The 12441-nt window shown below is 48.6% G+C and overlaps 1 protein-coding gene across 1 annotated transcript; it reads right to left on the reverse strand.

Moving 5' to 3' along the window:
- Nucleotides 1-99: 99 nt before the first annotated feature.
- On the reverse strand, nt 100-7110 carry LOC113246625 (serum amyloid A-2 protein-like). Its single transcript, XM_026487248.4, has 4 exons — nt 6500-7110; nt 5719-5810; nt 3019-3157; nt 100-2732 (listed from the first exon to the last, which is right to left on the reverse strand). Exons 1-4 carry the CDS (start codon nt 6694-6696, stop codon nt 2570-2572), a joined length of 591 nt encoding a protein of 196 aa, XP_026343033.1. The 5' UTR covers nt 6697-7110; the 3' UTR covers nt 100-2569.
- Nucleotides 7111-12441: the final 5331 nt, after the last annotated feature.

Genomic DNA, 12441 nt, shown 5'->3' on the forward strand with positions numbered 1-12441 from the left:
CAAAAATATTAATATGACTCCCTAACAGAAGAAATAGAATTAATTTAAAATAAAATATGTATTTTAATATTTTAAGTACTAGAAGACATAACAGAGGTCTCCAATGTTAGCACATATACAGCAAATCACTGCGAACTCAACAGTTACAATACAGAGTAACAGAGGTGTGATTCCATCAGGGGCTGTGCTCAAAATTATGCAGAAAGGATGGTAAAATTTCTACCAAAACAAAGTTCCGATTTACAAAACAATTGCATTTCCAAAAAACTTAAAGTTATATTAAAACTGGACAAAAAATACTCTGTTAATATGTAAAATACAGTTGGGTTCCAGGCTCAAACAATTATGAACATTTTTTCACTGTATGTGAAGGGGCAGATCCAGGTTTTCTAAGGTCTAAATTACACAATTTGGGGAGTCCCCTTTAGGAAAAACAATATGATATTACAAATATTAAATTAGTTAACAATAAGAAATATTTATTTAGAATGGGGGAAATTATCCATTTTAAATAGCCAACAAATATGTAAAACATCACAAAATACAGAAAAATATACAATTCTTTTTATTAACAAACAGCCTGACACACTTCAACAATCCTTTTCTTTTTTTAATAGAATTTATTTATTTATTTTTAGTATATTTTTAAAAATTGTATTTATTTGAGAAAGAAAGATAGAGCATTGAGCGGGGGCAGGGGAGAGGGAGAAGCAGACTCCCGTGGAGCAGGGATCCCAACGTGGGGCTCGATCCCAGGACCCCAGGATCACGACCTGAGCCAAAGACAGATGCCCAACCGACTGAGCTACGCAGGCGCCCCAATAGAATTTATTTTTAGAGCAATTCTAGGTTCACAGCAATATTGGGCAGAAGGTGCAGAATTTCCCATATAACTTATACCTGCCCCCGTGCATAGCCTCCCCCGTTATTAGCATTCCCCACCAGAGTGGAATATTCGATACCAGTGATGAACCTACTTTAGCACATCATTATCACCCAGAGGTTAGGTTGGGGTTCTCTCTTGGCGTTGTACATTCTGTGGGTTTGGGCAAATTTATGACATATATCCACCATTGTTGCATCATGCAGAGTACTTTCACTGCCCTAAACATGCTCTGTTTTAATATAGTATTTTTAATATAATTTTAATTTTTTAATAGAATTTTTTCTGAGTTCACTTTGCTCTTCCTTTTACGAAAATGATCTTGTAAGATCATTTTCTATAATGAAAAATAAATAGATAATTCTATTTCTACTCTAGCATGGTTAATTTTTTTAAAATTATTATTGGTGGTTTAGGAAAGTTTCTTTCAACTTCACAACTTGTTATTGGTAATATTCTATGAAGTTTGAAGACTGTCAAATTTGGAAAAACTCTCTCTGGGGGAGAACTTCCATTTTGACTAGGATTCTATCAAAATAAAATCTTCCACATATGATCTTACAATTCTCCATAGATTCATGCTTGACTATACATTTCAGCATTGTTTCTTCCCAACTACCCACATACTCTGTGCTGGACTGTACAGGACATGTTCCTTTTACCATATGATCTCTGCTCTCTGACCAGAAGGAACCACAGTAGATGGTGGGAGAATTCATACCTAGAGGCCATTCCTACTCTGGGATAGTGATCAATAACTTAATTTTACCTGGAAGTGACTGAAAACCACACAAATATGTCCCACTAAGTGCAAACCAATTATATCCCCAATTCGACTTCTCCTTAGTCAGATCTCCAGAATGCCTGTGCCCACCCCCATGCCACTCAACACAAGCAGAAAAGTGACGGCAGAATGTTGCCATGAACAGTCAGAGGTGCTAACAGCCTTAATTAAAGTATCTTACTTCTGCAGATTTTATAAAGACAATTGACCATGTGAATCCTTTCCCAGGGCCTCTCCAAGGACCTTGGAATGGTCCCATATAAGTGAGGAGTCCTTGAAGCTTAAGCTTCATTCATTTTTGCAGTCAATCTGATACTGCCTAACTATACGTCTGATAGGACACAGCAAAAGTCAAGCAAGATTCAGGATAACCCTTTGTTTGCTGCACTGTCTCATAAATTGTAAGCTGTCTGTACCTCTGGTCCACCCACCAAACGTCCTGCAATCACCATGTCAACCAAAAGTATCCCCAGATAGATCCAAAAGCTGGATGGAGGTGGCTGAAGCACTATCCTGTTGAGAACTAGGGTTTGGATCTCTCTCTGTCCTAGGGACTGACATGTATGGTCCATATATAGTCTATATACTATGGTCCCTATTATGGACATAACACTTTTACCCCAAATCAGTATTATTCTTTATTGGTGACTTATCGCCCTTGAAGAGAGATGATAAGGTAGTTGATCCTGACCCTGGTATTAAAAGTACCCAGGAAAGTTGTCATTTGCTGTTTCCTGATGGCAATAATAAATTGAATTCTCAAGCATTTATTAAACATTTTTATATGCTCTTCATAAAGTATTGAAAGGGAAGGATATAGAATTCAGTAACTCTAACTAGGCAACTATTCCGGCCTTCAGAGGGCTCCTGCTCTTCTCCCCAGGGCAGAGACGAGGGGAAGCTCAGTACTTGTCAGGCAGGCCAGGGGGTCGGAAGTGGTTGGGGTCTTTGCCACTGCGGCCCCATTCATTGGCAGCCTGGTCAGCCTTCGAGTCCTTCACTCCGTGGCCACTGTCTCCATACTTGAAAAGGTCTGTGACTCTCTGAGAATTCTCTCTGGCGTCGCTAGAATGGAGGAAGACAGGTAAGAGATTAATCAGGGGCTGATGAACAACACCTCCATCCTTCCTCTCTTTCCTATTTCCAAGAAACTAATGACTCTACAAGAGGCAAGTTTAGAGAGGCTAAAACACTGATCATTTCCGGGTACAGCGCAACTCAGCCAGCAGATCCCCGTGTGTGGGTAACTAGCACCCATAGGGGAAGGATGGATTCACAACGTGGCCCTCCTAGCTGTTCAAGGCAGCCATGCTCAGCTCACCCATCCCTCCATCCCCAGGGCCCATGTTACCTGATGACTTTAGCAGCCCAGGCACCCCCAGGGCCCCTTCGTGCAGCGTCATAGTTCCCCCGGGCATGGAAGTATTTGTCTGAATTTTTGTAATTGGCTTCTCTCATGTCAGAGTAGGCTCTCATCATGTCTCTAGTCCCTGGAAAGGAAAAAAAATGAAAGTGAGCATCTTTTGGCAAAATAGAGAAAAGGTTTTCTTCCCAACAATTCTAAGATTTCAGCCTTTTGACAAAGCCCTCAGAGATTATATTGGCTGAGATAACTTTTCCTGTGCTTTTCACTCCCCGGGGTTAATGTTAGAGGATCACACTTGGTGCAAGTTTTATTCTCTTTGATTCCATTCTAAGTACTGTGCTGCTCGGCCTGTGGCTGCGTGTGATGCGTGTGAACAAGAGGTGGGATGGTCTTCGGCGATGCTTCGTTGTACAATGAACCTCTACCTGGAAAGGGCAGGGAACCCTCTGACCGGGGCGTGAGGACAAAGGCAAGTCTGTTGGAGGCTGCTGACCCAGAGGGCTCCAACCGAGTCAAGGGGAGAAATTCATCCCTGTGGGCAGCGTGAAGACAACTCAATCCCGTGAACATCTGAGTGTCTGGGGCGTATGTGCCACCAGGAGACTGTCCAAACTCAATCATAAATATAATTGAGGAAGGTGAGTTCCCCCAAGAGAGCTTTACAGAAATGGGGTCACTGATGCAGAAAAAGGGCAACTGACCCACCAGCTCTAAAATTCAGGGTTCTCCCCAATAAATGGAAGCGTATTGCCTTCCACAGAGTGGGTATGCAGACGAACTGAGAAAATACACGTATAACTCCTGGAAGGTTGTAGGGCTCACTGTGCTATCACTTCTCCGGGCTTAGGAAGGCTGGGACACAAACAGTGAAGGGACTAAGCTAAGAGGAAGAGCAGAGAGTCGGACTGAAGGAATCTGATCAGGCTACAATAAGACGAAGACTAACGTAGCTTACTAGGCAAAAGACAAAACTCTACCGTCGAGTTGTAATCCTAGTTTACGTAATATCCGTGCGATGCCTTCTCTTCCTTTTTAAGTATTTATTATTTCCGGTGTTCAGAAAGATCACTTTGCTGAGCAGTACGACATTCTCACTGTACTTACTCCCTCTGAGTTACAGATCTAAATAGATGCTTGGAGGCCCCTTGCTTAGGAAGTCCTTCCAAAATGCCCGAAGGACTGGTCAATTATGGGGGCAAAATGGGAGGTAGTGGTTCCCAGCTTTGAGCGGGCACGAAAAGCCACTGGGGTGCTTGGTAGAGCCCAGATTTCAGGCTCAGCCCAGGAATGATGATTCAGCAGAGGGGGTGTGTGCACCTGGCGTCTGCATTGCACAAAGCAGCCCAAGCCCCGGGTGATTCTCCTGCACACGGTCCTAGAACAACCCTTGGAAAAACCTTGACCTAAAGATGCAACCACATTTGCCCCAGTGCCTGTGAGAATTTAGAAGGATTGACAGCAAACCTTAACACAGTCATCAGTGACTCTCACAAACACATAAAAATACATGATTGTGGGAAATACACAGATCTTGCTGCTGTCTGACTCCCGCGGTGCGTCTGTCTTGCTCTGCTGCCCAGCCAGGGCTCAGGCCCGCAGAAGCACCATCGCGTAATTCCCTGTGCCTTCTGTGGGGAGAGGAGCTCTGCAGAGTGGCCTTCTGCCTCGGCCACAGCCTGACTGTCGGCCATTTGCTCCGAGAAACAAGAGGGTTCTGTGCTCCCAAAGCCCGCAGTCGGCCACGCGCTCTCTGGTCTGGGAGGCAGGACGGTCCTGTCCTCGCAAGGTCTGGGGAGCTCCACCACTGGGGTAACCCCGGCTCTGCTTGAGGACTTGTTAGGGGCCTCATCTCTCTGCGCCTCAGGTTCTCTGTTAAGGGATGATGGTGCCCACATGGCAGGATTGCAGATTAAAACCCGAGGGTGACAACGAGTTCATTCACCCACGTAGAGCTCTTAGCACAGCGCCCAGCACGGGCCAAGCTCAGTTAGTCTCCGATGTAATGACTAAGGGCACAAGTTTGAGGCACCCCCTTCCTGGCTGCCTGACACCCAGCCATGAGCTGTCCCTCACCTCCCACTAGGCGGCACTCGCGTCCCACCTGTATGTAGGGAGCACGTGCCCAAGACCCCAGATCTCTTCCTGCTCCTGCTGCAAGTTGAGGCTGGAACCTTCTGTGACCTCCAGCCTGGGGCTCCCCATGGAAGAGTGCGATGCTGCCCAGGAAAGCCAGGGCTGGAGGGAGAGGACGCGTGTGGCTTAAGGGGAAAAGCCCCGGGTGCTAAGTGAGCCCTAGGGACCTGACGCGCAGTATAATGAGCACCAAACAAGAGTGTATTGTAATTATCAAACACGCTCTCTACTGGGACTTACTTGTGTCAACGACGAAAAGGAAAGGATAATTACGTAACACGATAGAGGTGCTAGTTATAGCTCCAGTGGCAATCAGATTAACTGTATAAACGCATCAAATTAACGTGACGTCCACCTTAAATATATACGATGTGATATGACAGAGTTCAATTAAAAAAAAAAAACAACCCTTGGAAACTGTTACCTTGAAAACCACGCTTCTTCCCTTCCCACTTGGGGCCTTTGCCCTGTGTGGATGTGGCCTCCGCGCTGGGGAATCCTGGAGGGAGGCCAGGTGCAGCCTCCCCCTGACCCCCATGCTTTGGGCCTTACCTTGACCAGCTTCCTTGAGGAAGGATAACCATCCTTGGCTGCTGACGCCCAGGACCAGGGAGCACAAGAGGACGCCCAGGAAGAGCTTCATCCTGCAGCAGAGTCACAGACACACAGAGATGACACGTGGTTTGTTTCTGTTTGGTTTGCTTTCTTCGGGGAGTAACGTTGACCTGTTCTTGTATCCCCAAACTAAGCCGACTCAATATGACCTATGTCTGTACACACACACAGACACACATCTGTATGTGCACTCACACACCGTGCGTGTACATGTGTGTGTGTATATGTAGAAAGAGTAGACAACGCGTATACATACACTAGGCAGGTGATACATAGACACATAGACAGAGATTATTCCAGAAGGTCCACTTCTCCATTTCCACTTGCCTCATTGGAATCCCTGTATGAGAGCCTGCACTGCGCTTCTCATATAAACCACTTTCCGTTTCAGTGGTCACCTATGAGCCCTGACACCCTCTGTACAGAAAGCTTCCAAGGAGGCATCTGGGCATTTTGTGACCATCCAGCAGTCTGTCAAATGAGTTGAGTGAAACAACGCACAAATATTTGTAGAATGCCTGCTCTACCCATCCCTGAACTCTCTCCGAGGAAGGACACGACTAAATCCCAGTCCCAGAAAGCGTTCACATCTGCTGAATCCGAATTGTCAGGCTAGGAGATGCAGGAAGGAAGCAGAGAGCTGGGACCCAGCACAGGGGTGTTGTGGGGAAAGAGAATCCCCAAAGAGAGGAAGTCTTGGAAAGTTCTAGTACCTCACCTTCGGCTGTCGCTTCCCACAGAGGCTCTGGTGAGGCCGAGCTGCCTGTGGCCCCTGCCTATGAGGGGAGCCCGGGCTATATATACTGACGCTTTGCTGGGGGAAGGGAGGGGGAGACAGGTTTGAAGCAAAACACTGGGATTTGGGAAATTCCCCTTGGCCAGAGCGAACACGGAATCCAGAACGTCAGGCTCCATCTAATTTCCCAGGTTGTGCAATCTGGCAGCTCCCTGGAGTGTAGCAAACTTGGTGTTTTCTGCCTGTTTTCACTCTCCTTCCTGGTGAGGAAAGGTTTCCCTCCCTAAACAATAATGTATTGAGAATGGGTGTGAAGAGTGATCAGTATTAGAAAAGAGGTTCCATTGTCTAAAGAATGAGAGCATAGAAGGCAAATGGAAGAGCAAACAGGCTCCACTGAAAAAGACATAAAGATGAAGCTGGGAGCCCAGGGAGCAGGAGGAGGACAGGAAGGACCAGCGGCCAGGAAGGTAACGCTTCCCGCAGCCAGTGGGGTGGCCTGGACGCTGGAAAAGGGAGTCCTTCAGGCTCGAGCGTAGTCATGGTCAGTAGTGTGCAGGCTCACGTCGGCAGGCTCTGACGGAGGACACCGCGGCCCGGGAACTTTGAACTGCGGTATAGAAATCCGCTACAATATCACGGAGAAATCACACATCCTAAAAATGATCAGGAAATAGCCCACTGGCTGCTAAATTATCACAATAGAAGATTCAGGAAGAATGCAGAGAAAGCTGGATGCAGCACAAGGACGCAGGAGGTTGCGGACACACACAATAGCTGTTTCAGCTGGAGAAGCAGGACTGGGCTTTCCTCTGTGAGTTTAGGAAGATGATGGTGGGAAGGCATTGCATGCAGGCTCCATCAGCGGGATGGGGCCGCGGTCCACTCACCTACCCCATCCCTGCCCGTTTGTGAAAGAGAAAGTGTAGAGGTCATGGGATTTCCCTAGAGAAGAGAGGACGGTGCATGTGTGATGTGGCAGCACTGAAGGAGGATCCAGAGGACAGACCCGGTCCTTGTCACAGTGGGGCCCGGGGATGGAAGCCTAAGGCACTGGGGCCAGGAAAGCCCAGCCCAGCGAGGGCTGGCTCAGGCGTGTTGCCTGGAGTGCGTCTGGGAGACAAGAAGTATGAGCAGGGGTTGCAGATACAAGGCAGGTGCCGCCCGGGCTGCTGCAAGCAAATCCTGGAGCCTGGCCAGCTCAGAGGTTGGAAGATGCTAAGTAGTAGCCAGGAAGGAGGTGGGACTCGTGCTCCACCAGGCACCAGAGAAGAAGCCGGAGGCAGACTTCTGATTTGTCGCGAGACTAGAGGAGTTATGGGTAGGACATTGCAAAGGGGAGGCTGACCCAGGATGAAGGCTATCAGGCAACGATTGCTCTAGTGGGAGGGAATCCTTGCCTTAGGGTGGGGCCTGCCCGCACTAGGACAGATGCCTCTTTCTGGTCTGGGTCTCCTTTGAATTCCTGTCGGTACAATGAGAAGAAGGTGTAGGGCAGACAGCTGTCAAAGTCTCCCTCTCCCTGTGGCTCTTATCCAAGGCAATGCTACGCAACATTTGGACATTCCCCACACAAATCATTCCCTGGGAATGGTGGGGTCGGTGAGGTCTTCCCAGTCCATGACCCTGAGCTGCTTTGGCTCCCTTGGTCCCAGGAGTAGACATGTGGGGAGAGGGGCGATTGTCAACCCTCCAGAGCCAGTGGTGACAGGGAGCTTGGGGGCTGCAACCCAGAGGAGGCCATGTGATGCCCATACCCCTCCTCCCAGGTTCCCCAGGCAGAAATCCTGGGCCAGTGATCCCATCCTGTGACATTCTTTTACTCCCTTGGAGAGGTTCCGGGCTGGAAATACGTCCCACTTTCAGACAGCATTCAAATCATTCCTTTCTTTGATGGAAACGTTAGAGAGAGAGCGAGTACACTTTCTAGACCTGGGAGGAGCTCCTCACAGGGACTTGGGCAAGCAAGGCAGGGTCTCTTCCTTTGTTCCGTCATGTATTCTATCTTCCTGGAAAGGACACTCAGCTCCCTGCACGGCCAAGCTTAGAACAATAGACAGTAGGGACAGGCTGCTATTGCCCTTGTGTCTCCTGCCAAAGAAAGATGCTGACATGGGGTACCAGATCTCCAGGCCTTGAAGAGCTCTCCCGAGTCTCCCATGCGTCGCTGTGTCCCGGTTTGGAGAGATTGTGTCCGTCAGGGCCTATCGTGCCAGCTTCATTAGTAGTGATAAGCCCTCTCACTCTCAGAAGTGACCTGGTTTACGGAAGACATGAGATGGTCCCCTCCTCTAAGGCCCCTTGTGACCAGCCTGTGGAGAGACCTCCCTTTTCTCTGTTACAATGGATGTAAGTGGATGAGAAGAACACCGAGCCTGTGAAGAGCCAGAAACCAAAGTTAGAAAAGAAGCCCCCCAGGGTACCGTGAGCAAGCGAGGACGGGAGGCCTAGGGCCCTGACTCAGAGGGACCGCAGAAAGAAGGAGGAGCAATTTCACGAGCTTCAAATGACAAGAACACCGATTTCTACCTGCGGATTCGCATGTTTAGGAAAGAAACATTTGGTCATTCAGGTGATGAGAATACGTCTCGTATGTATTTGGTCTTTCGCAGTGGCTGCCTCCCAAACCCTTGGAATTTCCTAAGTGTTGGCAGTGACAGAGGTGTCTTTAGTTAGTGGCCAGGTGACTTTTGGACCTCACCGAAGGAGGGGGGCTCATTGCCAGGAGACCCAACCACGTGATTAGAGGGACCTTGCATTCCCTCCTCCTGATCTCAGGGAGGCGTCAGGGGCTGGAGGGTTGACTCAATCACCAATGGCCAGTGATCTAAGTAGTCCCTTATGCAAGGAAGGCCTGGGTTCCGCGGGCTCCCAGGCTGGGAGACATATGGAGACAGGGAGAGTGGTGAGCCCGAGAGGGCCTGGTGCCTGTGACCTTTCACCTTTCCCATATCATGCCTTCTGTGTCTCTTCGTCTCGCTCTGGATTTGTATCCCCTTTCCCCCCTTTGTTAAACTGGTAAAATAAGTGTTTCCCAGAGTTCTGTGAGTGGTTCTAGCACAGCAGTGGAACCCAAGGAGGAGGTGGTTGGATCCTCCAGTCTGTCTGGGATCCGTCAGCAGCACACAGAACAGCGGGGGCTTAGCGTTGACATCTGACTGGCAGGGCTGAAGGGGAAAGACAGTCTCACGGGTCTGAATCCTTAACAAGTGGGATCGGTGCTACCTTCGCGTAGAGAGTATCCGAACTGAGTGGAAGTCTTGCACGCCCTGCTTGGTGATGCCTGTGGGGGGGCCCTGCAGACCCGGAGCTGGGCTAACTATAGGGCCCTTGTCGGGATGGGGTAACCAAGGCTGACAGGGGCTTGGGTCCGCTCTGAGCAATCGTCAAGCACTTAATACACTGAACTCTTCTGGCTTAGCCAAGACGGCTCATAATACTTGTACACTGCAGGAGACGGGAAGATCAATTAACATATTGTTACCGAGGCCAACATCATGAACACCTTACTCAGTAAGATTACCAGCAGAGAGAGATTTTGAGGATCCCGCTTCGGGGCGCCTGCGTGGCTCGGTCAGGTGGGCACCTGCCTGCCGCTCAGGTCATGGTCCGGGGTCCTGCGCTGAGCTGCTTAGCCCCTATCAGGCTCTCTGCTCTGCGGGGAGCCCGCTTCTCCCTCTCCCTCTGCCTAGAGCTCTCCTGCTTGTGCTCTTTCTGTCAAACAAATGAATAAAATCTTTAAAAAAATTTTAAAAAAAAAGATCCTGGTTTGAATTTTCAGGACATAGCAACACTCTTTCAAGTCTGGGTGTCTGCAGATCCCTTGGTCAGAAAGAACTGTTGGCAGGACAGTGTTCCTGATGCAGAAAACCAGCTGGAGTGCTTGCAGCTGTGCAAGAGAGGAGGGAACATTCTCTCCTCACCTGGGCAGCACTCCGCGCCCAGCAGGTAGGAAGGCCTGCAGTTTTCCTCAGCCTGAGCCCTGCAATTCTACCAGCCAGCCCTGGGAGAAGGAGAGAGCCTTGAGGAGCTCAAAACTTAACACAAGGAGCAGAGAGGGCCAGCGTGGGTTCATGAACAGAGAATATTGACTCTTTCATCTTTTGCATCTAAAGGCCCCTGTTTGCTTAAACAAACTTTATGTGAATTTCCATCTGCATGAGTTCCTTTCACTCTTACCCTTCACATTTCTCTTTTCAATATGAACTACTTGTTTGGTATTTAGGTGAGAACATCTGTGGGCATCCTTTGAGGCTATAATTCATGTACCATTTAAAATACTGCTGATTTTTAAAATAATGACTATATCCAGCATCATAAAAATACCTTTTTTAAAACTAAAGTCAAGAAAATCTTAACACAATATGTCAGTGTGGTAGAGAAAATAATGTCCTCCAAAGATGTTCACATCTTGCCTTTTTCTTTAAGTTTTAAATGATATCCTTTGACAAACACTAACTTTTAATTTATTAATTTAAGTACTCTCTAGACCCAACACGGGGCTCGAACTCACGATCCCGAGATCAAGAGTCCCATGCTCTACCCACTGAGCCGGCCAGGCACCCCTGATGAACACCAATTCTTCACTTTGTTATAGTTTCTTTTTCAATATCACATTGTATTTTAAAGTGATCATTACCTCATCCATTCCTCTGATGATGAATTTCCACAACCTATCTGATGTATTTGCTCCAAGTACAGAGTATGTCATTGATGGCTTAGCTATCTTCACAAACACTGTGGGATATATACTTTCGTTTTTCTCTCAAGCTGGAGAATTGTCCTTAACAGCTGCCACTTTTGTAAAGAGTGAGAAGTTTTGTTTTGCTTCCTTTTTTTCTTTCCTCCTGGGGAATCCTTGAAAGGCTCAGCTTAGACTCACAGGTCACTTGCCTGTGAATGGGGACTGTCCTGGGGCGGCGGGCCCGCAGCTGGCTCACAGGAGCTCAGGAGAGCGATTGTTGCGTCATGGCCATTGGAAATGAGCCATGGTGGACCCTTCACACCATGGAAACGGACACACACGCTGAGTCAGGGCTTTAGTTTTTCCTTCTGGAAGGCCAGCTGCTAAACATCTCGCAGCACGAGCCGGGGATGCCACCTTCTAATGCCAAGTTCCACAGATCCTTTTCCTCGTGCCTCTAGGCACAGACGAACCCGGGCTCCAGGAATGGGAAGCCGCCACACGTGCTCCCCTTCAGCACCAAAACAGCGGCGTTCCTCACCCCATCCTTCAAGTCACGCAGGGAGATGGAAAGGAACTATCGCATTCCAACAACTGAAGAAAGCATTACATTCTTGTGTCCACAGCTGATCATAAGGCCGCCTGTTCTTCCCAAGGAATCCACCAGGGCAGGGGTGGGGGCGGGTGCAGAGAGCGTCCATCAGAAAAGGACATGTTTCTACAGCTCCTTGGAGCTTCCTGACACCAGGACCTTCACCTCCACGGTTGTCCTGTGGGGAGCAGTAGCTCCCGGACTCCGGGGCAAGGCAACCTGCTCAGGCAGGGGGTGCTTCCCGCTCAGCTGCTGCCTCACTGTGCCCCCAGTCCAACACTAGTCACCATCAGACCTAGAAACAACCATTTAGGACAACAGATCTAGCACGTCTCTCCCCCCAGCGGACTGCTGGTGGCTCACAGGTAAGGCGACACCTGAATTCCTGCGTGTTCACCCTATGACCTCTGACAGAAGCCCCAAGGCAGCAGTCGGCATCACTAACTGCAACACAACACAGCCCAGCACAACACCCCGTCGTTATCTAACCTTTCAGTGACTGTAGCATTTCTCAGCTTAAGGAATCTTCAGAAGGATTGTTCTGAGCGGATTAGAGCCAGTTCACAGAGGCAGACAGACTCTCCGTACAGACCCGAAAGGTTAATCCAGGTCCCCCTTTTCTGCTTCAAATGTGGGCTTAATACAGAA

Source organism: Ursus arctos, unplaced genomic scaffold (assembly GCF_023065955.2).
Source record: "Ursus arctos isolate Adak ecotype North America unplaced genomic scaffold, UrsArc2.0 scaffold_23, whole genome shotgun sequence".
Taxonomy (NCBI): domain Eukaryota; kingdom Metazoa; phylum Chordata; class Mammalia; order Carnivora; family Ursidae; genus Ursus; species Ursus arctos.